The sequence below is a fragment of the Bathycoccus prasinos genome (assembly GCF_002220235.1).
Source record: "Bathycoccus prasinos genomic : Chromosome_3".
Lineage (NCBI taxonomy): Eukaryota > Viridiplantae > Chlorophyta > Mamiellophyceae > Mamiellales > Bathycoccaceae > Bathycoccus > Bathycoccus prasinos.
Window position 1 is genome coordinate 201,213 of NC_024006.1, and position 25,613 is coordinate 226,825.

A 25,613-nucleotide genomic window follows, 5' to 3' on the forward strand; every position below is an offset into this window, starting at 1 on the left:
ATACATGCGTTTTAATTCAAATACATATGTTCATAGTGACTTAGTATAAATATTGCAAACGCAAAGAGGTACTTGGTACATAGGTACCAGACTAATAATAATGAAATGATAAAAGACGCACGGCAACTCTCCCACAAATAAATTGCGCTCCAAGTGCCGCCGTCCACATATAATAAATAAATACAGCGACATATATACAGCAACATCTTCTTAGTAGTATAATCTTACTTTCGTTTTTGATGTTTTTGTTTTTGTTTCGTTTACTTTTGCTTTACGACATCAGACGAGTCAATCGAGCTTCCAAAGCGTGCAAGCGTGCCTCCGCAGCCTGGGCTTCTTCGTTGCCTATGGCTATCCTGCGATTCGATGTCACGATTCTATTTTGCATCTTGACCATACCCTCCAACGCCTCAGCTAAACTCTCACCTTCCGTTTTCAACTCTTCTTTTTTGGGATCTTCGTCGTCTTCGAAGATCATTCTCGGTTGTTCGCCAACTTGCTTGATGAACAATTTCGCCGCGCCCGCGATTTCTTCAGCCGTATCGATACCTCTTTGGTTTTCGAGGTTCTCGTACGTGCCTTCTTGCTTGGAAATTTCCTTGGAGACTCTGTCCATATCTTTCTCCAAACCGATTGGGTCCGAACGTAAGCGGAACTTTGGATCTCTGCTAGTTTCCGTGGCAATGACCGCTTTTCTTAACACTCTTCGTAAACCGAGCTGGTCGATTTCTCTGTCGTCGTCGTATCGAATAACGTTTTCTCCGGGCGGGATGTACGGAATGACTTCGTCTTCGGAATCCGTGGACTCGTAATCCGGATCTAAACCGTGTCTCCATCGCTTCAATTGCGCTAACAACTTGTCCGATGAAATGTGGTCTCGATGAAAACCGAAATATCTGGAGAATGATCTCCACGAATCCGAGATCATCGGGTTGACTTCCGTGTGTACAGAAATACTTTCGCTCGCGTTCGCTTTGACTTCGCCAAACGCGTCGACGATGATGGCCAACAAAAAGTTGAATAAGATGAACAAAACCATGATGTTGAACGAGTAAAAGTAAATCATTGCGACGATGTAGGTTAAACCTGGGAGTTCCACCAAATCGACGACGAAATACTCGACGTCGCCCAACAAGTTTTTGAACAACGTGTGAAAGGATTCCTCGAACGTGGAGAAGTATACCGACCCAAAACCAAAAATGACGTGCCCGATGAACGCGAAACCAGTGAAAACCATCATGAAAATCGTGAAGAAGTGAATCAAATCTGGCGCCGCCAAACCTAACGTGTGCGTGATCACACCCAAACGAGGTTGGAAGTCCATCAACTTCAAAACTCTCAACATCAACAAGATGATGTTGATCCCAGACACCGCCATGTACGATTGCAAAAACGTCACTAACGCGTACATGTCCGAGAACATGTTACCTAAATCTGTGAACTCGTGGTTCTCAAACAATCTGGTTTGAAATGCAGATGCGTCGATGTTTTTGTAAATTTTGTAATGGATTGATGGATCAAATCGCGGGCAACCGACTCTTGAAAATATCACCCACATGACGGTGACGCCCAAGTGAATAGTGATCGACGCGACGTCGATGTAGTTCCACGCGGATTCAAAGTACGCTCTCCAGTTACCGTCGTTTCTCTTCCTAGTCAAGATGAAATCCATAAACTCGTCGTAGACGGAGTATAATGCGCCAATAGCCAAGGCGATTTCCATCGCAAACCGTAACATATCTTGCCAGTTTTCGTAATACTGAACCTTGATGGTTTGATTCTCGTAGGTCACGACAATCTTACCGCCGTCGATGTACTTGAAGTAAACCATGGTGTTTCCAAAATACCCGAGCTCTGAGTTGTACACGACAACTTGCGCGGAAACTTCATCCGTTTGCGCGTCGGATAACAACAAACCGTATTCCATGTAGTCCAACCATCGTTGCGCGCCAGCGGCGTCCAAATTGATATCGATCAAAAACGGGAACCCTTTCGTGTACGAATTGGAAATGTCCATGGAATGAAAGCCCCACGGAACGTCTCGAGAGTTGAATAACTCCGCGCAATACGGCGCATTGTTTGCGGTGATATTCGTACCTTCAACGCGTAAATCGTACGTGGCGTTTCCAATTTTCGTGCAATCGTATACTTGCGAGATGGTTTTCACGTTGTCGTAATCGGCGTTGAACATTGGCGTTCCGAGTTTGAAAACCGGGTCGACGCCGTACGCGTTCGTATCGGTACCACCAGGGCAAAATTTATCCAATTCTGCGAAACGATCGTTATCGCACAAATTCAACTCTTTCCTTTTGACGTAAAAGAGCATACCGGCGACGACGCGGTTGGATAAGCCTACGTAGCGTTCTCTGAACGCTTCGGGCGGGTCTTCGTTGTCAAAGTTTTCAACTTCAAAGACGCGATTGACCGGGCCCATTTGACACGGAGCGTTCATCAAAATCGCATCTTTGGCTTTGAACTCTCGAGAATTGATGGAATCTTCTTGAATTTGAATGTACGACCCAATATCTTTAAACGCGCCGGACAACCAAGCGTCTCGAATCGTCAACCTTTGCTTTTCAACAGCGCGAGTGAGCTTATCGATAGCTTTCAAACCAGCCTCTAACAACTCGCTCGTTCTTTGTTGAATTAAAAGAGACGCTTGCGCCGCGGCTAAAGCTTCCTTTTGTTTCGCCACGATTTCGTCCAATTGCTCGGAAAGCGAGTCGTGCTCGGCTTTTAAATCCGTAAAACCAGTCGTCATCATTTGTTCGAGTCTTTTATCTTCAAAAAACGCCGTCGCTTTATCCGTTGCGGTTTCTTGATCCTTCTTCAACTCTGCCATGGCGGTGTCTAAAGACGTCTGGTTCGTCGCAATGGCGGACACTGCGGTCATGATATCGTCGAGCGTCACGGTAGATTCCGTCGTTTCCGCCGTTTGCAACATCGCGCGTCTATACTTTTGCGTAAACTGCGTGTTTGGTTCGTGCGCTTGCAACAACTTTCTGCCATACCCAACTTGACCGTCCCTGGTTGCGTTCAAGTACTCCACGGTATCAAACATGCCCTCGTCTTCGCACGCCTCACACACGCAGACTTCACCGGTATTTTTGTTGCAGTTGTTATTCGCGCCAGTCCCCCCGCCACACAAACACAAATAATTACACATTCTCTTGTATCTCGACTGCGTGAGCCAAACGGACGTGCCGTTTGTCCAGGGATCCCACCACTTTGGTCCAGCAACAGTTGTTGGGTCCGTGCACGTGCCTCTGTAAATATCCGAACGTTCGGCGATGTTACAGGTTAAATACGCGTAATCTTTGCGCTCAATAACTTTACGGTTGAACTCGGCCAAAGTGTAATTCAGCCGCGTCGTCACGTCGTGAAATCCCGAAATCGTTTCCGCGGTGTAAAACTTTTGGATCTCATCGACAACCGGCATCTTTGGTTTCTTGAACGTCGAATTCCCGTTTATCCAAGGGCTGTCGTACACTGGTACATCTTGCATTTTTTTCTCCAAATCTTGAATGCGCGCCGCGAGGAATGGAACGAGTTGTTCTCGATGATCTGGATACTTGCCGGAGTTGGCGTATCTGACTTTGGAATACGCGTTATCTTTACCACCAACGGAGTGTTCACTAGAGATAACGTACGCCTTCAAAATATCGTATGTTGCCGTGGCAACGGCATCACCTTCCAAGCCATCCATTTTAATCATGTCGTAATACTCGACGTTTTGTTGCGCTTGAAACGCCTTCAAGAAATCCACTTCTTCCGCGTCGGCCAATTCCAGCGCTTGCGTCTCGTACGCAGCCAACGTCGACCACGCGTCCGCGATGCCTTGGTTATACACGTTTCGCAAGAATCTATACGTTTCTGTACACGCCAATTGGTTTGGATCCGGCATCGTCGTGTTCACGCCGTTCCCGACGCACTTGTCCAAACACGCCGTCACTTTCCCGGTTTCGGCATCCTTCTCGCACTCGCAAAAGTACGACAAACCGTACGGCGGGTGAATGTACAAATCTCCAATCATATTTACACCGAAAACGGTCGTTTCTTTGGTACTCGTGGAGGCGGCGTCTACATTACTCCACCAATCTGCGTTCCAATCCGAAGTGTTGACGCCGTATTGACTCGTCGAATTGTCGTTCATGATTGGCATACAATCCAAATCCGGATCACTGGCGTAATCCACCAAAGTGTGATTATTCGCGAACGTTTGGTTCAAAATCTGAATAGTCGAGTTATACACGGTCGAGTTATACCAACCGCGAATATTCGCCAAGTTGTAACTCGCGCCGTAATCCGCCCGTTCGATGACGAACTGTTCGCTGTGCGCAACCTTCAAGTTCGTCAACTCCGAATTGTGCAACTCGTTCAGCTTTCTGTGCGCGAAGCCTTTCCCCAAATCCAAAAAGTCAATTCGTAACTTTTCCAAGATTTTCTTCTCGTGCTTTCTCGCCACGTTCGCGTAATGGTGCGCCAACAAAATCCGGTGTCTCTTTTCCTCGTGCGTCACGTTTTGCCTCTCTCGCACCGCCCCGCCAACTTTCAAAAAGATATCTTTCTTCATTTGCACCGACCACGTGCCATCCGGAACGTCGTCCAGCAAAACTTGCACCTGACCGCTTTGCGAAGGAAACGGTTGATCTGTTTCGTAATAACAATCCTTCCCGTGTCTTATCTTTGCAATCCCGGTGATCTCGTCCTGCTCTTTCGGGCATAAATTCCACGTCGCGTCCTTCTGCAAATCTACCGGGTTCACCGAACCTCTCGGATGCGTAAAATTATAGTATAAATCCAACTGAACTTCCGTAACGCTCATCGTCTGAATCCAGCGCAAACAATCCGCCTTACACCCGAACCTCCCGTACTCTGGAAACTCAAACGGTTCCGAACACACGCCGTCCCCACACACCGCATCGGTCCACAACGTATTCACCACCCCACTCGCCCAATCGATGATTTCTCTCGACGACGTGAACTCTTTCCTTTGCGGAATCAACACCGAGTTCAACGTCGACGTGAGCCTATACGCCTCGCCCGCTTTTCGTTGCAAGAAAAGAATCGAGAGGTAGAAACACACGAAGAAAATGAACGAGAATAACGAGACGTAGTTTTTCTTTCGCTCTTTCTGTTGTGTAATATCGTTCGAAGAGAACGAGAGAGAGAGAACGAGAGTCAGTACATAAACGTAAGATATATCTAAACAAAGGATTCGCGAGGAAACTTAATGTGCTTCTAAAAAATCTTGCCAGACAAAAGGAGATCCACCCTTTCGAAAGACGTTAGGGCAAAAATCCATTGGACATTTTACCGCCCGACCACCGCGGTTTCTTTGTCTTCTTTCGAGCGGTCTTTCTCTCCCTCACTCGTGTTAGTATCAGCGAGATGATTTTGGCGACAGCAGTTGGTGTCTCGAAGAAGGCAAAGAGTCTGCGATCGCGTTCGTCTTTTGATAAAACGCGAGATTGAAAACACATTTTAACACAAAACTTTGCGCGGAAAGAAAGATCAAAAGATGTGATCGCGAAAGACGAAGATTCTTCTCTCTCTCGAACGAAAACGTACTCTGCTTTTATACGCGCCGTATAAGTTCTCCACGATGCGTTTGTGCACTCTCGGATCGCTCAAATCGCGTTCGATTTGCGCTTTCGTTCGTTTACTTCTCCCGTGTAACTCGTCGTCGTCGTCGTCCTCCTCGGCTAAGATTCGTGCCGTTCGTAACCTCTCCTCGATGCGAGAGGATTGCGGGGCAGATTTCCCTCCTTCCGTTCCCGAGGGGTTCGATTTGCGCGCGCGACGAAGAAGACCCATTGTTGTTGTTAGTATTCTTTCCTCCTCCTCCTCCTCGTCCTCCTGGCGATGATGATCGGAAGTTTACAACACAGAAAGAGAGAGAGAGAGAGAGAGAGAGAGAGAGAGAGAGAGAGAAAGCGCAAAGAGACTTTCGTGTGTCGATTTTTCCTTCGACCAGATTTGAACACAAGCTCACCTTTCCTTTTTGTATTTACGAAAACGAGTGAAAAAAAGGCAGAAAAGAAATAGAAGGTTGTTCTTTCAGAGAGAGAGAAGGCACCAAAGTGCCACACTTTTCACACCCGCAAAAGAAACACACACACGTATCAGAGAGAGAGAGAGAGATTCAGAGAGAGAGATCGAAAGAAGAAGGAAAAGAAGCGCGTTCGTTCTTGCGCGCGTCGTCGGATACGAGAGCGAAAATGAATTCCGAAAATTCTTCCTCTTCTTCTTTGCGCGACAGCGCGGGGAATCCAAACTGGAACGCGATTCTGAAATGGTCCGTCGATGAAGGCTTGAGGCAAGAGGCGGAGTTGAAAGCGAAAGGAGGAGGAGAGATGAAGGAGAAAGCGCAAACGAGAAGAACGATTTCCGAGGAAGACCGCGCGTGGTTCTTGAAAGCCATCGAGAGCGGAGTCGTGGACGAGGTGAAACGGATTAAAGAAATCACGGAGAAAATCATCGGGAAGGACCCGAGAGGCGAACGTATCGAGACGGAAGAAGAGGAAGAGGAGAGAGTTCTCGCGTTGGAGGAACTGAGAGACCGGTTGGAGTCGGTGGATAACGCGAAAGATTTAGGGAAAATTGGCGGGCTCGAACCTCTTTTAGAAGGCATTCAATCGGAGAAGTGGGATGGAATTCGAGCGATGAGCGCGGAGTGCGTGGCGGTATCGGTGCAGAATCACCCCGAGGCGCAAAAGAACGCCATGACGTGCGACGCTTTGAACGTACTGTTGCTCGCGTTGCAATCGGAGAAGCATTTGAATAAGAAGAGCAATTCGAAAGTTATATACGCGTTGAGCTGTTTAGTGAGAGGAAACGCAGAGGTGATGAGTATGTTCGTGGAATCAGATGGGATTGAATCGTTAGCGAAGTGCGGGTTGACGTCTTCGGTCGTCAAGACCAGAGTCAAGGCGGCGGCGTTGTTGAGACACGCGAGCGTGACGTCGGAAGAGGCCATGAAACGGACGATAGACGCGAAAGTGATAGAAGTTGTGGCGACAAAGTTATCTGTGAACGTGGAAAGCGGTTTATCGTCATCCTCGCTCACAGACCTCGCGCAAGAACGAGAGTCGTACGCTCGCTTGCTTTTAGATATCGCCGAACGCGTAGACTTTACGACGAACGAAGACGCCGTCAATCAGTTCAGAAGCGATGGGTTCACGCAAACCCTTCGAGAATCTCGAAAGGTTATAGACGACGGTGCGAACGGCGGAATCACAGACGAGAAAGAATTTATCCTCGCCGTCGATCGATTAAGAAACATGCTCGAATAGAAAGTAGAAAGTAGCTCTCTGACGCTTCATAACAATAATAGGAGCTTCATCGTATTTATATAATAACACGAATACATAGTAACCGCGGACGTAAAAAAAACTGTATAAACGAACAGAACCATGCTCACATCGTCCTCTTTGCGAAGCTTCAGCACCGCTCCTCCGTCGTCGTCGTCTGAATCGTCGTCGTCGTCAGTGCACGTGGAAATGAAAAATTGCTTTCGTCGGTGTCGTCATCTTCGAAATCGAACTCGTTTCGCCGCAATCAAAAGGGAGAACGAGCGCGAGAAACGTGCAGCAAAAGACGAGAGCGAAACGAACACTGAACTTTGTTGCGTATCTTTCAGACGCCGCAGCTTGGCGAGTGCTTTGGCGAGTGCATTTATCATGAAAAGTAGTCCCTCGTTTGCCGGGCAAGTGATTGATTCGATGCAAAAAATGCTCGACGAAACCGACGAGTTGTTGAAAAATCCAGAGCTCTCTTCCGAGGAGAAAGAAGGTTTGGAACGAGAGAAGACGTTTTTCGAGAAGCAAATATCGCGGGTGCAAAAGAACGGCGAGTTTGTTCGAGAGCAGAAAGAGCGATTGAGTAAAACCGGGAATACGGATCAAGCGTATTATGCCTCGGGTATAAGGATAGCGGTGAAAGACGTGAAGAGCGAGACGCAGTTTTGGGAAACCGCGATGGGGATGCGAGTGACGTCGATAAACGAGAAGAGTGGGGTAGTGCGATTGGCTTACGGAAGGGAGACGTTGAATGAAGATGACGGCGGGAAAGCTTCGATTGAGATTCATCCTCTTGATTCTTCTTTGAATAATGGCGCAAACGATAGCAATAATGTGGTTGAAAAGTTAAAGTACATTCAGTGCACGGTGCCCTTTGGTATTCGAGTATCGAGAGTGTACGAAGCCGGCGGGGAGTTGTTGTACGGATTTGGATACTTTGACTTGCGTTCGCCAAACGGAGTTCCAGTCATCGCAAGCGTTGCGAAACGAAGAGATTCTCTCGAAGCCGTGTGCATAGAATCCACCAACGTCGACGCAACAACCAACGCCATTCGAAGCGCCTCTGACAACGGCTTGAGCATCTACGACGCTCAAATACCGGAAACAAAATCCGAGGAGGACCGGAAAAAACTCACCTCGTACGTCCCTCCGCCTCCGAGAGGATCGAAGTTCTTAACCGCTTTACAGTATCAAAAGAACAAGGACGGTTTGCGCATAGACGTCTTCCCAGACGCGGCTACTGTGAGAGCGAACATGACGTTTCAAGAAAAGGTCGCGGAAAAAGCCGAGCAACTGCGTCAAAAAGCCTTCAGTAGCGGTTCAGACGAAGACGACGAGGAAGAAGCATCCGCCGGTGAAGACGACGACTCGCAAAGCAACTTTGCGTTCCTCGGATTAAGAGCGGTGAGCAACGCGAACGAAACCAAAGAGGTTCCGAACATCGGCGCCGATAAATCGAACAGTTGGTCGTTATTTGTAGAATCCTTAGACGCGTTCGAAGGACGGGTGAAAGAACAGCAGCAATAATAATAGTACCTGGTAGTTATTAGCTGATACATAAGTGTCTACAAAGTCTAAAATCAAAGCGCTATCGCGATGAGGCTAAAGCTACGCGCGCGAACAACAAGAAGAAACGCAATCCAAAAACACCGTTGGTGTCATCGCTTTTTCTTCCTCACCATCGCTACACCAATCGTCGCTCCACACAAACCAATCATCGCCCCACCAATCCTCGTCAACACGTTCGCCACTAACTGTCTGTTTGTCCCACCGGGGAAGAAGAATTTGCGCACGTGATGGTCGTCGTCGATGAATGGGAGAAAGAGCAGCCACGCGGTGAGATAAAGAAAGAGTACGGAGGACACAGAAAGGACGAGTATACCTCGTATGGCTTCGGGAGAGTAGCGCTTCGTGGTGGTGAGCATTTCTCGTTTGTTGTGTTTGTTGTCTGAGGAAAAAAAATCGTTTTCAATATACCAATATGTGAGATGAATTTTATCATTTTATGCGTGAACGCGCTAATATGTTTCTCTTGAACAAGCAAACTAACAATCTAAATCTATCTGGTTTCAGACGGCATGCCTTCGTACACTCTCTGACGACACTCTTTGGCGGTTTTTGGAGCGCAGTTTTGTTCCACGGGTATTCTTCTGGCAATGTTTTGCCAGTAGTTTTCGTCCTTCTTTACCGTAGCTCGCGCGTTTTCAAGCGCGACGAGCTCCTCGAAAGACCATACAGTCTTGGAGTTGTTGATGGCAACATCATCTTCTTCGACGTCTTCCTCGGCTTCTTCAGTTTCTTCATCGATGGAGTGACCTTTTTTGAGCGCGGATGGAGGTGCGCTTTTCCCTTGAACGACGCGTTGGCCACCTCGCGTCCAGCCGACGGCTTCGCCTTCGTCCGAGGAGCTGCTGTCTTCGTCCGAGGAGTACGCGCGGTGTCGCGTTTTCTTGCGAGGTTTTGGGCCTGGCTTCTTCGCATCCGGTCGGCGTTTTGACCCTGGTTTCGGGCCTGGTTTCTTCTTCACCTTGACTTCTTCCTCCTCGCCTTCTTTGGTAGCGTCCTTCTTTTTCTTCTTCTTGGAGTCGCTGCTGCCTGGCGCTTCGTCGGCCTTGTCGTCTTCCTCTTTCTTTGCAACACTCCTCCCGTTTGCAACGCAATCGTAGCAGAACCAATCGCCGTCGGGTATTTTCGAAACTTGTGGTACCAAACAGAACGTATGGAAACATTTCGTGCATCCACCACATACGAGTAACGCGTAATCGTGGTCGCTTCGTTTGCATTGCAAGCACGCCTTTTCATTCGACGCAGCGGTTGGATTATCCACGAGCGGTGGTTGCAACGAAGGCACTACCGGGATCATTTGTTGCACGACCGTCGGTTGTATTTGTTGCGGTTGTTGACGTTCTGGCGGCGGTGGTTGTGAATGTAGTGGGCGCTTTTGTTCGGAAGGAGGTGCGGAAACAGGATGCGATCTTTCCGATGCCTTGTCATCGTAATCGTTCTTAGTCTCCTCCTCGTATCTTCGCCGTTCTCGCTGGTGGTTTTCAAGGAGGTGCTGTTGGTGTTCCTGCGTATCTTGCTGCGCGTACTTGCGCCAACCAACCGGTCGACCGCGTTTTTTCTTCGGTTTCTCCTCTCCGGAGCGATAGTCACCGTCGTCGTCGTCTTCCGAGTTATTCGCGCTGACTGTCTTCTTCGTCTTTGGTCCCGTTTTTTTGGCATTGGGAGGATTTTTCGTTCCCGGCGGCCGACCGCGTTTCTTTCTTCTCGGTGGCTGTTGTCCGTTCACGCTTCCATTTCCGTTCGCATACGCAACTCTCTTGTAATACATCTTTTCGCTTCGTTCGTCGGTTAATCCACCGATCCAATTGTCGTTGCTTCCATCGCCGTCCATATCGAACGATTGTTCTTGTAACTTTCGTTTCTCTTCGTACCTCGCGGTGTTCGTTTCCCAGTACGGCCTCGCCGGGAAATTTTTGTTCGCTCGAGAAGACCGACGACGCCCATCTTCGAAATCGCTACTCTCGTCTAACCGGTACTGATAATCGTTGTTCGAGACGAGCGTTGCCACGATGGCTCTAGGATGATGTCCTCCATACTTTTGAGACGGCGGCGGTGTGATGCCTAAAATTTTTGAAGCCTCCAATCGCAGCTCCTCGGATTCGCGACGTCCTTTTCGAGCACCGTTCTTCTTTGACGGTACATCAATCGTCATCGTCGACTCAGATGCGCGAACGCCACCGGATGGTGACTTTCGTCTATGCGCGCCTCTCGGTTCGATGTAGACGTCGTCTTCGTCGTTTTGTTGTTGTTGTCGTCGTTGCTGCTTTTCATCCGAAGCGACCGAGTCTATTTTCCGAAAGAATCCTCTCGGCGGCGACGGTGGCTTCTCTATTTTCGGATGCGCGTCCACGTACCCACCTCTGTACTCTAACGTCTCCTTCATCGTCTCGTCGTCTTCTATTTCCTGCTGCTGTCTATTTCTATCGTTTTTGTTATTTTCTATTTGCTTCACCGGTGACGGCGACAAACCGAGCGCTCGCATCCCCGGCGACGCCTCTGGGCGTTGATTCGACGCTTTCAGCGGCGACGGCTGCAACGTGATCCTTCGCGGTGGGCTTGTTAATGCGTTTTGTTCTTCTTGTTGTTGTTCATGTGGTGCGTTTCCGGTGTCGCGCCTCGGCGACGCGCGTTGTTGTTCTTGTTCTTGCTCTCGTTGACGACGATGATGACGATGATGCTGTTCTTGTTGATGCTTCTTCGCGTACGGAAACCCTGTAACCATCTTCTCCACGTGTTCTCTTTGCATTTGCATCTGCATCTCGCGTTGCTGCTCGAATCGATCATCTCTTCGTCGCGCGTCGAGGAGCAGCTCCGTCATATTTTGTGCACCTTCTTTCTCGCGAGGCGAGGAGTTTTTTGCCAAAAATTCCTCCTCCTCTTCCTCCAAATGCTTTTCACGTTGCCTCGTTAACCCACTCTCTTTCTTCTGTTTCTTTTTCTTTCGAAAGAGGAGAGGATACGAGAAGACGATTTCCCTGTGCTCCTCTTCCTCTTCCTCCTCGTCGTTCTCTCCCTTCGAGAGGTGCACTCGGCCGAGCATCAAGTCGTCCAACGTGAACGACGAGGTTTTCGTTGTTTTCGTTTCTGTCGTCGCTTTCATCATCGTCGCGTTTTCGTTCGTTCGTTCGTTCGTTCGATGCGATTGTTCTTTCGCGCGCGCGCGCTTCAGAGAGAGAGAGAGAGCGAGCGCGAGTTTAAATCGGAAAACCTCTCAGAAACGAGTTCAATCTCTCGGGAATGGGATTTCCCGGGGAAAACAAAACACAAATTTTTTAAAAACGAACAAAGTTTCTCTCTCAACCTTTCGTTGTTGTTTCCTCTGAACGCTCGCCTCCGAAAGCGCTCGCTCGTGACGTCGCCGAGAATGTCTGTCGCGCGTTCTTCTTCTCTCGATCGATTCGCGACGACAATACACCACCACCACCAAAGAAGAAGAAAGGATTCTGAGTTTAAATAAAGAGAGTTTGATGAATTTAAATGAAATAAATTTGTTGAAGCAGCCTCCTCAGAAAAAAAAGCTGCGCTCTCACGACACAAAAAAAGGGAGAAAAAAGAGACACAAAAAAAATGGAAGGAGGAACACCCACGACAGCGGGTGGTTTGACGCAAACTCTCGTGGCGACTTTGATGCGCGAGAAAGGAGGCTTAGGAAAGCTTTTCTCCCGCTCTGATGAGGATAAAAACGCCAACAACAACGCGCTCGTGGTTGTTGGCGCGGCGGCTCTTTCGGCGTCGTCCGCGATGATGGTGTGGTATTTCGCGTACAAAAAATCGTCGTCTCACATTTCGTCGGGAAATTTGAAAAAAAAGGACTGTGTCAAAGCGTTGGATTTGATTCCGCACCCGGAAGGTGGCTATTTCAGAGAAACCCACAGGTCTGGGGCGACGCCGATGGCAAGTCGAGGGAAAACAGATTCGAACGGAGATTTGGTGAAAACGTCGTCCGGAGGGAATGCGAGGAACACGATGACGTCTATTTACTATTTGATTGAGGATTACCAAGGATTGGTGTGTAACAAGAGCGACCACGTGCATTATTTTCACTACGGGTGTACGGTGCTGTATCACATCGTCAATCCATCCACGGGAGAGTATTACGTGGAACGATTAGGTTCAAATTTGAGTAAGGGCGATAAACCACAAGTCGTTGTGCCTGGAAATTATTTCAAAGCGGCGACTTTAGAGAAGACGAAAAGTTTTGACTTTGCGCTTTTAGGCGAAGGCGTCGGACCCGGGTTTGATTTTCGCGACTTTGAGTTTGTGAGTAAAGAGAAGTTAAAGAGGAATTTGTCGAACAAGAGTAACTTTTTCGTTTTAGAGAGGTTGTGCAAGCCAGGCATCGAAGACACGGACAAGTTTTACGAGAAGACAGATAATAATAAGAAGAAGAACAACAAGAATAAGAACAATACGAATAACAATAGAAATGGATCGAGCGATAAGTTGTCGAAAGGAAAAGATATATCAGCTCCCGGTTTGAAGAAAATTCCGACGCCGAAGATAGGTGGAGGACAAAGTACCAACGCAGTAGCAGCGCCGGTGAACGGTGAAGCAAAGTCGCCACAACCACCACTCCCACCCTCGCCGCCGCCTCCGAATGCGTTGCGAACGACACCCAACGGTAATACGGTTTTGGCCGACAGAAAACTCACGCGTTCGATGGCGACCAACCCGCAGATTCGCTTCGACGATATCGGTCAATCCACGCCTCAGTTTAAACCGCCAAAAAATATCAACCGAATCGACCGAGATAACGTGGAAATCACGCCGATGGGTTTGAAAACGAGACCAGAAGAAGACGAAGGCGATAAGTCGTTGGAATTGGAAAGCCCGCTTTAAAGAGAGAAAAATTAATCATAAAACAAAAAGCTGTAATACAAGACGCGAGCCATTCGCTGCATCCCTCCGCGACTTTAAACGTGTGCAAAATTTGTGCGCCCGTATCCGTTCTTGTCGCTTTGCTACTAAAACGTGAAGAAAGTGAGATTTTGAATTATTGTTTGTTATGTATAAATAGTGGACAGTTTTTACAGAGACGACGCGCATCCTAATCACTCAGAGCAGCAACTATCGTTTTTAAGTCCACTCCAAAAGAGCGCTCTTTTGTCGCGAACGAACGTTGTTCAAACCCTCTTCTCTTTCGTTCTCTCTCGTGTGTGATGTGATTTGTGTTCTTGTGTGTGTGTTTCGAATTTTGAATTTTTCCCCGAGCTCCGTTTATTAGTCCGTGCTCGCATCCTTCAACTGAGAAATCCAAATCTTAATCTCGTCCTCCGTCGGCGGTCGTTTGTGCTTCTCCTCGAACATCTTGCACAATCCGTCGAGGATGGAGTTCAACTCCTCGTCTTTGATATCCATTTTTTGTAAGTTTGAATTCGTCATCGTTTCAGAAAGCGGAGGCATTTTTTATAAGGAGAGAAGGAAAGCGTAATACACTGTTAGCATCGTATTTCATCCGGGTCATCGTATTTACTTGATCACTTCGTACTTTACATCGCTCCGAAAGACTACTCTATTATGAACACTACTCCATCTATCTAGTTCTATTATTTGAGGTGCTGCGTTTTTTTCTCCGTCTTCAAAGCGCCCCCGCTCTCTCTTCGTCCAACAACTCGATTTTCTTCACCTCCAATCGAAACGCGCCGTCCATGTCGCCTTTGCCGAACTCTAAACCGCCGCAGGCGATACCAATCGATCGCATGTTCCCTCGTCGTCGTAAACTGTCTTTACCACCGATTGTTTGCGACTCCACCACGCCTCCTTTGTAGGTTTTCATGAACTGATCGAGCGGGACGGTGAGTTCGGTCCAGTTCGTACGACCGCTACTACTTTCTTCGCTCGTCGTCGTTTTCGGCGCGAGTAAAAACGCCTGCCACAAATCGTGTTCTCCGTTCCCGAACGCGTCTCTCTCGGTTTTTATCGAGCACACGTACGCTCTGCCGTCGTAGTTTCTCATCGTAAACCGCACGTGCGAAAAATACTCCAAATCTACGTCCTCTTCTTCTTCTCGTTCTTGTTCTTCGCTTTCGTCATCCTTCCTCTCTCTCGACGTTTTCGTCAGTCGCGCCTTCACGTCGTTCCATCCAAAACCGGCGAACCCGGACCGTTTCAAGCTCCGAATCTCTCGCATCTTCTCGTCTCTCAATTGCGGCACCGATGAATCCAAGTTTCCCTCGAACACGACGCTGCCATAACCACCAATATCATCAAAGTTGTTCTCGTTCACGTGGTTCCTCTTTTCCTTCTTCGTCGTCGTCAGAGTTGCTCGACTTCGGCCTCCAAAATCCGCGTCCGAGAACGACTTCCATTTCTTTTTCTCCTCCTTTTCCTCCTTTTCCACGAGATGACACCGACTGAAATCGGCGATCGTAACTACCGCTGGAATCGTCGACGGTGGTCTTTTCGCCGCGGATATAAAACTCCCGAGCATGGATTTGTACATCGTTTTCGTCAGTTTCGAGAAAGACATTTGGATTTTGTTTTTCTCCCAACTGATGAGAAAATCCTACTCTAAAACCCAAACGACAGAAACCTCTCAACAGAGAGAAAAAAAAAGAAGGAGTATTCAAACCGAAACTACCACCACACGCGTGTTTTTGTCGCGCGTGCGTCTTCCGTGCGCGCGCGTATATATGATAACGTTTGCGAAGTTGTGTAATCAAAGAGATATTTTTTTGTTGTTTTTTTTTTGTTGTTTTTGAGAAAAATTTCCTGCTCGACAGCTCTTTTTGTTTTTTTTGCCTCTTTGAGCTCGAAAACGGGCGAAGATGGTCTGTTGAAATTGCGGCTTACGTTCGACGCTTTGTCTACTCCGCGCGAAAAGAACACACAAAGGCGAGACGACGAGAATACGAAGCTTAAGTGATAAAAGAATACCATGGACGAAGATGAAGAGTACGAGGGAGGCGGAGAAGAAGCAGAACCGGAGATGATCGATAACAACGAAGGAGGGAACGAGGAGGATGAAGGGATGGATGTGGACGGGGACAACATCATCGCCTCCGGGGATCGATCATCATCGTTGGGTGCGCGAGAAGGAGGAGGGAAAAGAGGGAAAGCGGTCCCGAAAGACCAACGAACGACGACACCGTACATGACGAAATACGAACGCGCGAGAATTTTAGGCACGAGGGCGCTGCAAATAAGCATGAACGCGCCGGTTTTAGTGCAATTGGAAGGCGAGACGGACCCACTGGACATTGCGAATAAGGAATTGAGGGAGAAACGAGTGCCGTTTACGGTGAGAAGGTTCATGCCGGACGGGAGTTGGGAAGATTGGGGAGTGGACGAGTTAATCGTGGAAGATCCAGATAGGAGAAGAGGGTTGTGATAACGTACGTAGCTTTTGTTGTATTAAAAATGATTAGTAGAGAGAGAGAGAGAGAGAGAGAGAGAGAGAGAGAGTTAAGTTACTCGTATTATTGTTAAACTTTGCCGCTCAAGAAGTCTCGAACGCGCCGGTCGATCGCCAGAGCGACTGCTTCTCTATTCGTAGAATACGGAACAAAAGTGGCCACGTACGTGTCCACATCAATCGCGAACTGGTTTATGCCTTCCTCGGACATTTCTTTCTTTTGCTTTTCGAGGAGGTAGCGAACGATATCATCCGAGAAACAGCGCTTGGAAACTGACGTGCAGATTTTTCGCCAAACGCGTTGGAACGCTCGAGAATCGAGAGATCTGTGGAGAAGCGCGAGCCACGCGCGAAGAGCGGGAAGACCGACTAAAAGGAGATGACTCGCTTTGGTCGGAAACTGAGAAGATGGAGACGCAGGAGGCGAAGTGTTTTCTCGATCATCGTCGTCGTTTTTAACGCCGACGCCGCATTTCGTAAAGCGCAAGGCGGAAGCGTAGGATCTGTACCCATCCAAAGCGTCGCACGATTTACCCACCGCGACGTTCGCTAAGCGATCAATCCATACCTCTCGCAAGTCTTTAAACATCTTGCATTCGTCGTCAAAAACGCCTTCGATGTTATCGTCTTCGTTGTCATCCTCGTCGTCGTCGTCTCTTTTGTACCCTCTTACCAGGTCGACTAAAAACGGCAACTCGGAAAGTTCGCTCAAAGTTTCCTCAATCTTCAACGACGCCGCGATGCACGCTCCAATTCGAATCACCGCGCGCGTGACAACGTCCATGTTTTCAGAAAACAAATCGTGTTCGACTTCGTTCGCCTTGTCATCGACGGCGTCGCGAAACTTCTCGACTAGAAGCGCCGGCACTCTCGCGAGAAACTCAACTTTGTGTTCGTCGTCTGAAAGTTTTTCGCTTCTCGCGACTAAATTTGCGAGCAGAGTAGCGAGAACGGTCGAGACTTTAGGCGCGGTTACGCCGGGTAAAGTTCCGTCATCTTCAACATCCACATAAAACGCGTCCCTTTCGATGTCGTCTGGAGACCCTTCTGCGTATCCGCTCGCTTCGCACTCCCATCCCGCATCTTTGGAATCCAACAGCGGTTTAATCTCGTTCCAACTCGCCTCTAATTCCGACAACAACCAGGACACCTTCCAATCTTCGCTTCCGTCCGCCAACACGTCTAAGCATTTCGGTGCGTTCGAAAACCGTCCGAAATCTTTCTCACACTTTTCGTCAAACGCGATGGCGCAATCTGCCAAGTGCAGCCACCATTTTTTCGCGTCCGATTCACACTTGGCGCAGTACACGTCTTCCAACAGCGCGCGAGCTGAATCGCTGAGCGCGGATGCGATCGTAGAAGCAAATGCGCTGGCACGTTTCTCGAACAGTTCCTCTAAGAAAGAAGTCGTGTCATTACTACCAGCGTCATCGTTGTCCTTCTCGTCTTTGTTGCACTGAATCAACGCCGAGGCGACGAACGATGGCACAAACTCAATCTGTTTCGCGCAACAATTCAACATCAACTCCGGCGCTCTCGAATGTTGCGCGCTCGCAAAGGCTTTCACGAACCGTTTTTGAACGGCTAAGGCAAAAGTTTCGGCCACGAAATCGTACTGACCGACTCTAATATCTATACTATCTTTTCTATTATCGCCGCTGATAAAAATATCGCTTTCTAACGCGGTTTGCAACACAAACAACAGCTCGCAACATCGACTGATTACTACCCCATTACTCTCACTCTCACCATCGTTCCACTCGTACTCGCTCAACTGCGAAGGCGTCAACGGAGGTGGCCAATTCGTTCGTTTCAGCGAGCGTCTCAGAATGGTCGTCAACGCGCGTCGACACTCTTCCGCGACCGCGAGCGTTCGTTTCCTAGCATGCGACGAAACTCTCGACGACATCGACGCAAACGCGCGAATAGTAGTATCGTCGCCATCACGATTCCTCGCCATCGACGACGCTTGATTGATCAAAGCGACGCTTTTTGCCAACTCGTCCAGCAAGAGCGGGTAGGATTCTGTTTCTTCTCCTCCTCCTGCTTCTTCTTCTTCTTCGCTCGCGAGGACAAACACGCCTTTCCGCTTCTCCTTCATCTTCCGCACGATATCCAGCGACGCGCACGTCAAGTGTTCTCGTTTTGCCAGATGGTGTAAAAGAACGCTCGCCATTCTCGACGCGCGTATACTTCTCGCTTTACTCGTACTCGTAGTTGTTTGCGTGGTAGTAAAACCGTCGATGTTGTTGTTGTTCATGTTGTCCTCCTCCTCCTCCTCCTCCTCCTCCTCCTCCTCCTCCTCGTCTGAGGCGACACCAGCGTCCTCGTCCTCGTCTGAAGACTTCATCAGCTTCCTCCTCGCGTTTGCCGACGTCGACGCGACCGCGGAATGTCTCGATAACCGCTCCAAAATTTGCACGCGTTCGATCGTTATCGCCTGATATATATATAGAGAGAGAGGGAAGAGGAGCGTCAGCGTTCAGAAGAGAGAGCGAGCGAGAGAAAGAGAAAGAGCGTTTTCCAATTCGAAAGAGAGAGAGAAAGTTGTGAGTCGTCTTACCTCGACGTCGCGCTCGAGAGACTCGATCGTCGTCCTCGTCGTCCTCGTCTCTGTCAAAGTTTCTTCTTCTTCTTCCATTATTTCGTCGTCGATGATGACGCTAAAAGTGCGTGAATAGAAGCCCTCGTTGATGGTGTCAGCTTCCACTGCACATCGTGCTCTCTGTTGAGACGAATACAATAACAGAGAGAGAGAAAAAGTGATGAGAGAAAGAGAGAACGAGAGAGAACGAGAGAGAAATCGCTCAGAGCGTTTTGACTGAAAACTTTCGAGCTGCAGACGTGTCTCTTTTTCACAAAGAAACGTTGTCCTCTTTTCTCTCTTTTTGCACCAACAAAAACCTCTTTTTCCATTATATCCATTACAGATTTGCGCGTTTAAATTAAAGCGGAGAGAAAGAGAGAAAGAGAGAGAGACGATCGTCGGAGCAGTCAGAGTACGTTTTGAACGACGCACAAAACACGGATCTGCGCTTTGCTTTATACACACACACACACACAGAATACGCGAAGGATTCTTTGTCTTGAAAACGTGATGTTTGCGAGTGAAAATGTCCTCCTCAAGAGGGGCTTCGTCGTGGCGGCACAAAACACATCATCTTCGTCGTCGAGACGAACGAACGCGCGTGTGCACGTCAAGCGGCATCCGCGAAGAAGACAATCGCACAAAAACGAGAGGTCATCAAAAACGCTCGTTGTCACGAACATGGCGAAACCACCGTCAAACTCGGCGGTATCAAACATTCGCGTGGAAAAATCCGAGGTGAAACCCGGGTGCGTGGTGGAGTTATCCGTGGCGGTCCCGATGGATGTTTTGGCCATAAGCTACGAAAACGCGATCGACGAAGCCGTCGCGCAAGCGGAAATTCCAGGGTTTGAAGCGCCGAAGAAAAAAGACGGGTCGAGAAAGAAAAGTGATACGAAGAGACCACCGATGAATATGCTTTTGAAAGCGGTCGGGAAGGATACGTTTTTGCAACTGTGCATCGAGGATACGTTGCAGAACACGTTGCCGCAAGCGATGCAATTCGTCGCCAAGGAAGCGATCCAGGATTCGGAAACGATCGCGACGACGCCGAGACAGCTAGCGGAAGCGTTTGGTGGGCCAGAGTGTACGCCGTCGAAAGAGCTGGAATACGTGATTAAGATTTGTGTGCAACCGACGGTGCAGTGGACGAAAAATATCGACAGTTTGGAGGCGACGTACGTCAGCCCGGGGAACGACGAAACCGATAAGAGAGACGCGGAGACGTTGTTTGAGAACCGATTGAGAGATTTGGCGACGATGCGAGTGATCGCGGATAGAGGATTAGAGGAAGGCGATGTTGCCGTGATTGATATTAATGCGATGGATACGAGCGGGAACTCGTTGCCGGGGATTGAAACGAAAGATTTTCGATTGGATACGGCGACGACGGATTTGAAATTACCCGGGTTGATGGAACAAATCGTCGGGATTAAAACGGGAGAGGAGAAAGATTTCAACTTATCTTTTCCGGAAGATTGGTCGGTCAAATCTGTCGCCGGTAAAACAGCAATGTTCACCGTCAAAGTGAACGAGTTGTTTTCGCGAGAGATGCCGACGTTGTCGGACGACATCGCCGAGGACATTTTTACCGGGTCAAAAACCGTCGACGAGGCGAAAGCGCAAATCCTGGAGGCGCAGAAAATGTCTCGAGAAGTCGAAGAGAAGATTGTGAAAGACGAAGCCGTGTTAGACGCGTTAGCGGCGGCGTGCTCGTGTGAAATTCCGGAATCTGTGTTGAGAGAACAATCCGAAAACATGTTTGGCGAACACTTGACCCAAATGCAAATGGAAGGTAAAATGTCCATGAAAGCGATTCAAGCGTTAGCCTCGGAGAAAAACATGAACAAGTTCGTCACGGAAAGAGCCGAGGAGATTAAACTCATTTGTAGAAGAACCATCGCGTGCGAAGCGTTGTTCACTGAAAAAAATATGGTCATCACGCAAGGCGAACTTTCCGACGAATTGAAAAACCAGGTGAAAGATCTCGAGGCGCAAGGCATCGAATACGACGAAGAGAGAATGATTCAAAACGCGCGAGCGGCGTTGGAGGCGGCAAAGACTATTCAATGGTTGAGAGATAACGTGAAATTGACCGAATTGCCACCTTTAGAAAGATCCTCCGCGTAGTAGAGAAGAAGAAGAAGAAGAAGAAGACGGAACTTTTTACTCTCGCGCACGGGTTTACGTGTCGGCGGCCGAGCGTTTTAATCAGAGATATTATTTAATAACAACACTTCCAATCCTCACTCCATCTCCACCATCTCCCACTCGATCGCGTTGTTATTCTTAGTATTCTTCTCCTTACTCTCCGCGGCGGAAACGACCACCTTCGCTGGAACTGACCCGTCCCCGTACGCTTCCTCTTCCACCGGCGGCACCATATCTCGACTGTCCATCACTTGCACCAAGACCAAATACCCGACCGCTATGAGGACCGAAATCACCCCGGTCACGATCGCGGTCACTTGTCCTTTCACCAAAGGTTCCGCCGTGATTGGATTGATCGGTGCGTCGATCGGTTGTCCGATGTTTGACGCGTTCATGTCTTGTTTCATCACATCGTCGTCGTCGTCACTCTTCGCTTTCGTCTTTGTTTTCCCCGCTGCTCGTTGTTTTACACGTTTCTCTCGTCCTCGTCCTCCTCGCATCATCATCGTCGTCGTCGTCAAAACGTGTCGCGACGATCTCGACGACGACGACGATCTCGACGACGACGACGAGTGCGACGACGATCGTCTGCGTCTCATCAGGGTCGCGCACGCGCTCAAGCTCGTCGTCATCGTTAAAGTAATCTCGTCTCTCTTTCTGTCGTCTTTTCCCCAAATGTGCTCCAATTCTCCTCAGAATTTATCGAGAGTACACGCACGTAAAGAGTCTCGCTTCGCGTCATGTCGGACAGAAAAGGAGTGGGAAACTGGCCCGACAGAGGAGATCCTTTTCATCGCGGAGGAGGATTAGGAGGAAAACCACGGGTGCGCGTTTCTTTTTGCTTTTCTTCACATCATCATCATCTCGTCAAAAGACTCGCATCCTCGTCTCTAGGGAAAAGGAGATCAATTTCCTCTCTTTCTCTCTCGCTCTTTTCCCGTCGTTCCCGCGAGTCGCGTTCCCTCGTTCGTGGATTTTCGTTCGCGCTCTTTCGCTTTCGCTTTATTCCGCGTAAATTCTCGATCGTGACGATGCGTTGTTGTCGTTGTTCGCGGCTCACCTTTACACACGAAATGTACGCAAAACAGGACGAGGCTGCCCCTGTGGGAGGACAACAACAACAACACCCGCCGAGAGGCCCGCCGCCTGGGATGGGCAACGCGAGAGGTCCACCACCACCACAGTTTCAAGGAAGCAACAGAGGAGGAGGAGGAGGAGGAGGGTATTACGGAGGAAACAGGTCACCGCCGCGAGCAAACAGACCGCAAATGATGACGACGCAGCAGCATCGGGCGCAGAGTCGGGATCGATATCCCGCGGCGGATGACGATCAAGGCGCCGAGGACGGCGAGGTAGGCGAGTTGCCTCCACCAGGGATGGGAAGAGGCCCTCCGCCGGGGATGATGGCACCTCCCTCGGGTTCGAGGTTTCCGCCGATACCGACGGGCGGGAGGACGAGTCAACCGAGACCTGGTTTTGACGAACCGATTATGGCGAGCGCGGCGATGCCGGCGAATCGACCGAGTCTTTTAGCGCAGACGCAACATCAGAAGAAGTACGTGCCACCGCAAATTCCAGGAGATGGTGGAGGCGGGAGTGCTCCGGTCGGACCGCCCCCGGGGGTGTTAAAACCGCCAGCAACAAGCGGTATTCGTGGTTCGGAAGGCGATTTGACGTCGCCGTCGAAAAAGAAACTCGGTTGGGGTCGGTCTTTGAAGCCGCAACAAGCGCCGCCGCCGAAGAAAGAAGAAAACGAAGAAGAGGAAGAAAAGAAAGTCGAGAAAGAAAAGGAGGAAGAAGAGGAGAAGCCGCCGTCTCGACCGCCGTCGGCACCACCCGTCGCTATCGAAAAGAAAGCAGCGCCGACGAAAGAGGAGGCGCCGACGATGGACGACAAAGAGTTGAAAAAGCTCAAAGCGGCGGAGAATCGATTAAAAACGACCAAAGCCGCGTTGGTCGCGCAGATGGATCGCGTGGACGAAACCGTCGTCGAGTTGGAAAAAGAACTCGAAGCGCTCGTCGATCAGAGACGTTTGGAGAAACAAAAAGATAAAGAAGACCGCGACGGCGACTCTTCGGATTTGCGTTACGCGAGACGCGAGACGGAACTTCTTCGAAACCGATTACAAACCGCAGAGAAGCAAAGAGAACAGCGAGAACTGTTCGTGGAAGAAAGAAACCAAGAAGCTCGAGAGTTGGCCAATCGCGAGCGCGAGTTGAAGGATATTCGCAAAGCCTCTGCGTCTGAAACCGAAAAGGCGGCGAGATTTCTAGCCAATCGCGTGTGCAGAGAGATGTGCGAAAGAGATAAGAAGAAAGTGAGCGAGGAGATTCCGAAGCAATTCGCGGCGGAAAACAAAAAGAGACACGACGATGCGGAGGAGCGAATCACCTCCAAAGATCACATTTCGCTTCCTAGTATTTACTCAATTCCAAAAGAACAACAAACGAACGCGGCGGATATCGCGAAGAGAGTCTACGACGAAGAAAAGGACGAAAAGAAACGCGGGAAAGTTCGCGAACAAATTATGAACGTCTTGCGCAAACGAAAGAAAAAGTTGAGCGAATACGAATACACGTTAGCGTTGCAATACTTGAAATATCGAGAGCGATGGCGCGTGTCGTTAATGTTTAAAGCGGCGGAAAAGGAACGAAGAGAGCGCTTGGCGCAAAAAGGCAATCGCCGAGGCATTACCGGCATGGGAGGTGGACCTTCGTCCTCCTCGAGAAACCGATCAGATTCGCGAAATCAACAAATTGGTGCGGGCGGCGTCGGTGGATTGTACGGTGCTCCTGGTTTTGGCTTCGGTCGCTCCGATGGTGTCGCGCGATCCGAATACGAGGAGATGCAAATGATCAAAGCGTTACAACGCAAAGAAGAGTTGAAAACGCTCTGCAAGGTTCCGGATATGATCTTGGACGAACACGAAAGACGCATTGCGATTTTTGACAGCCGAAACGGTCTAGTCGAGGATCCTAAAGCCGAACACGACGCGGAGAAGTTCATTCGCCCTTGGACCGAAGACGAGATTCGCGTGTACCACGAAAAATTCACCGCGTACGGAAAGAACTTTCGACGCATCGCGAAGCACTTGCCCGGCCGCGATACCGCGGATTGCGTCGTATATTACTACAGAAATCAAAAGACGTCGGACGGGTTTAAAGCGCGAAGGAAAGCCGCGGCGAAGAAGAGAAAGATGTATAACGACGCGCGCCGCAGCGGCGCGACTGGTTTGTACAGCGCGCCGCCGGAAGCTATAGCGCAAACGTTTAAAGAACGCGAAGAGACGCAACGTTCCGCGTTAACCGCCGAAGCGCGATTAGAACGCGCGGCGTTGGCGCAAGCCGCGAAAGCGGCAAAAGCGAAGAAAAGAGCTGAGAAACGTGAACGCGAAGGTGGTGGAAACGACAACGAGAGGAAAGGGAGTTTTTCTGAGTTGACGGATGCGTCCGGGGAAGTCAGCGGCGAGGCGAAGCGTCAAAAAGCGTGAAATGAATGAAACCGTAAAAATCGTTGCTCGTAGTAAATCTAGCGCTGGGTGTGTAAACCTAACTAAAAATTGATTACATAGAAGTACTCTCGTTGAGCGTCGTAAAAGAATACTAATACTACTCGGTCGTCCGAGGGTAAATAAAAATGGTGGTGGTTTTTCAATCGTAATCGCCTTCGCCGTCGACGTCGAATTCGCTCGCCGTGTACTCTCTATCGCTCTTCCCTAAAATCGTTTGAAACAAAATCGGAATGTTCATTTTAAATTCATCCACGCCTAAAGCAGAGCCTTCTCTACTCGGATCCCAGCTCGCCGAGAGCACGCCGTACGTGATCCCGACAAACGCCAACCCAAACGTCGCCGTGCTCGCCGCGAAAAACATCCAAGGTTCCAACCACTCCTGCGTGTTAATTTTCGCGAAATAATAATACGTAGGTCCCGTCGTGAATCCTAAAACCATCGGTATCCCGCTAAACCGTACGACTCGCGAGAGCATTCGATCGGTCACGATTTGCGGCACCGCTTTTTTTTGCGCGTTTTGAAACTTTTTTCTCTCCTCTGCTTTTCTCGCATTTTCCTCGTTTTTCTCTCGTGCCGTCGTTTCGGTCGCTTCTTTGATTCGTTTCAGGGACTGTTTGGAAACTTGCCCGCCTGAATACGAGATCGGTTTCCCGGTTCGTTCGGAGTATTTCACGTTCGGGAGTCTCTTTTCTCTTTTGCTGCTCTCTTTTCTTCGCTCAAAACTCGTCGACGTGGTTTCGTCTTCAGAGTTCTCGACGCGCTTTTGCACGGGTTGCAACGACGACGGATTTCGTCCTTTCATCCCGGCGTTTCTCCCTTTCGCCGCATCGACGGTGACATCGACGATTTGTCGTTTCCTCCGAGAAAACGAGGAGAATAAAAGGACGTTCGTTCGTCTCGGTTCTGTCGCCAAAGAAATCCTCGTTAAAGACGAGGAAAACATCGCGTGGTATTCTTTGCTCTGTTGCGTGTTGTGAGGATTTTTGATTGGTTTATCCAAAAATGTGGGCCGTATCTTCTCTCAAAAATACTCTGCGCGAGATGTCACTGTTTTAGTATTAAAAGGTGGTCTTTCTTTCTCGTCTCTTTCTCGTTTTCACGCGCTCTCTACTACTTCTTCTCGTTGTTCTCTGTAGAATACG

General features: G+C 49.2%; 13 protein-coding genes across 13 annotated transcripts; 6 read left to right on the forward strand and 7 right to left on the reverse strand.

The window, feature by feature from the left end:
• Positions 1-271: 271 nt before the first annotated feature.
• Positions 272-5,817, reverse strand: Bathy03g01170 (polycystin cation channel family; the record flags this gene model as incomplete). The annotated part of the gene is made up of 2 exons (XM_007513848.1): positions 272-5,134; positions 5,572-5,817. The coding sequence occupies 2 exons, from the start codon at positions 5,815-5,817 to the stop codon at positions 272-274; spliced, it is 5,109 nt and encodes a 1,702-aa protein (XP_007513910.1).
• Positions 5,818-6,221: 404 nt separating this feature from the next.
• Positions 6,222-7,295, forward strand: Bathy03g01180 (predicted protein; the record flags this gene model as incomplete). The annotated part of the gene is made up of 1 exon (XM_007514333.1): positions 6,222-7,295. The coding sequence occupies one exon, from the start codon at positions 6,222-6,224 to the stop codon at positions 7,293-7,295; it is 1,074 nt and encodes a 357-aa protein (XP_007514395.1).
• Positions 7,296-7,502: 207 nt separating this feature from the next.
• On the forward strand, positions 7,503-8,828 carry Bathy03g01190 (predicted protein; the record flags this gene model as incomplete). The annotated part of the gene is made up of 1 exon (XM_007514363.1): positions 7,503-8,828. One exon carries the CDS (start codon positions 7,503-7,505, stop codon positions 8,826-8,828), a length of 1,326 nt encoding a protein of 441 aa, XP_007514425.1.
• A 532-nt stretch (positions 8,829-9,360) lies between these two features.
• Bathy03g01200 (unnamed protein product) lies at positions 9,361-11,970 on the reverse strand (the record flags this gene model as incomplete). The annotated part of the gene is made up of 1 exon (XM_007514307.1): positions 9,361-11,970. The coding sequence occupies one exon, from the start codon at positions 11,968-11,970 to the stop codon at positions 9,361-9,363; it is 2,610 nt and encodes an 869-aa protein (XP_007514369.1).
• Positions 11,971-12,434: 464 nt separating this feature from the next.
• Positions 12,435-13,706, forward strand: Bathy03g01210 (predicted protein; the record flags this gene model as incomplete). The annotated part of the gene is made up of 1 exon (XM_007513889.1): positions 12,435-13,706. The coding sequence occupies one exon, from the start codon at positions 12,435-12,437 to the stop codon at positions 13,704-13,706; it is 1,272 nt and encodes a 423-aa protein (XP_007513951.1).
• A 381-nt stretch (positions 13,707-14,087) lies between these two features.
• Bathy03g01220 (unknown protein) lies at positions 14,088-14,270 on the reverse strand (the record flags this gene model as incomplete). Its single annotated transcript, XM_007514050.1, has 1 exon — positions 14,088-14,270. One exon carries the CDS (start codon positions 14,268-14,270, stop codon positions 14,088-14,090), a length of 183 nt encoding a protein of 60 aa, XP_007514112.1.
• A 175-nt stretch (positions 14,271-14,445) lies between these two features.
• Bathy03g01230 (unknown protein) lies at positions 14,446-15,336 on the reverse strand (the record flags this gene model as incomplete). Its single annotated transcript, XM_007513882.1, has 1 exon — positions 14,446-15,336. One exon carries the CDS (start codon positions 15,334-15,336, stop codon positions 14,446-14,448), a length of 891 nt encoding a protein of 296 aa, XP_007513944.1.
• Positions 15,337-15,744: 408 nt separating this feature from the next.
• Positions 15,745-16,197, forward strand: Bathy03g01240 (DNA-directed RNA polymerases I; the record flags this gene model as incomplete). The annotated part of the gene is made up of 1 exon (XM_007513944.1): positions 15,745-16,197. One exon carries the CDS (start codon positions 15,745-15,747, stop codon positions 16,195-16,197), a length of 453 nt encoding a protein of 150 aa, XP_007514006.1.
• A 94-nt stretch (positions 16,198-16,291) lies between these two features.
• Positions 16,292-18,571, reverse strand: Bathy03g01250 (predicted protein; the record flags this gene model as incomplete). Its single annotated transcript, XM_007514266.1, has 1 exon — positions 16,292-18,571. The coding sequence occupies one exon, from the start codon at positions 18,569-18,571 to the stop codon at positions 16,292-16,294; it is 2,280 nt and encodes a 759-aa protein (XP_007514328.1).
• Positions 18,572-19,318: 747 nt separating this feature from the next.
• On the forward strand, positions 19,319-20,938 carry Bathy03g01260 (trigger factor; the record flags this gene model as incomplete). Its single annotated transcript, XM_007514368.1, has 1 exon — positions 19,319-20,938. One exon carries the CDS (start codon positions 19,319-19,321, stop codon positions 20,936-20,938), a length of 1,620 nt encoding a protein of 539 aa, XP_007514430.1.
• A 116-nt stretch (positions 20,939-21,054) lies between these two features.
• On the reverse strand, positions 21,055-21,591 carry Bathy03g01270 (predicted protein; the record flags this gene model as incomplete). The annotated part of the gene is made up of 1 exon (XM_007514230.1): positions 21,055-21,591. The coding sequence occupies one exon, from the start codon at positions 21,589-21,591 to the stop codon at positions 21,055-21,057; it is 537 nt and encodes a 178-aa protein (XP_007514292.1).
• Positions 21,592-22,032: 441 nt separating this feature from the next.
• Bathy03g01280 (predicted protein) lies at positions 22,033-24,450 on the forward strand (the record flags this gene model as incomplete). The annotated part of the gene is made up of 1 exon (XM_007514089.1): positions 22,033-24,450. The coding sequence occupies one exon, from the start codon at positions 22,033-22,035 to the stop codon at positions 24,448-24,450; it is 2,418 nt and encodes an 805-aa protein (XP_007514151.1).
• Positions 24,451-24,610: 160 nt separating this feature from the next.
• Bathy03g01290 (predicted protein) lies at positions 24,611-25,414 on the reverse strand (the record flags this gene model as incomplete). Its single annotated transcript, XM_007513842.1, has 1 exon — positions 24,611-25,414. The coding sequence occupies one exon, from the start codon at positions 25,412-25,414 to the stop codon at positions 24,611-24,613; it is 804 nt and encodes a 267-aa protein (XP_007513904.1).
• Positions 25,415-25,613: the final 199 nt, after the last annotated feature.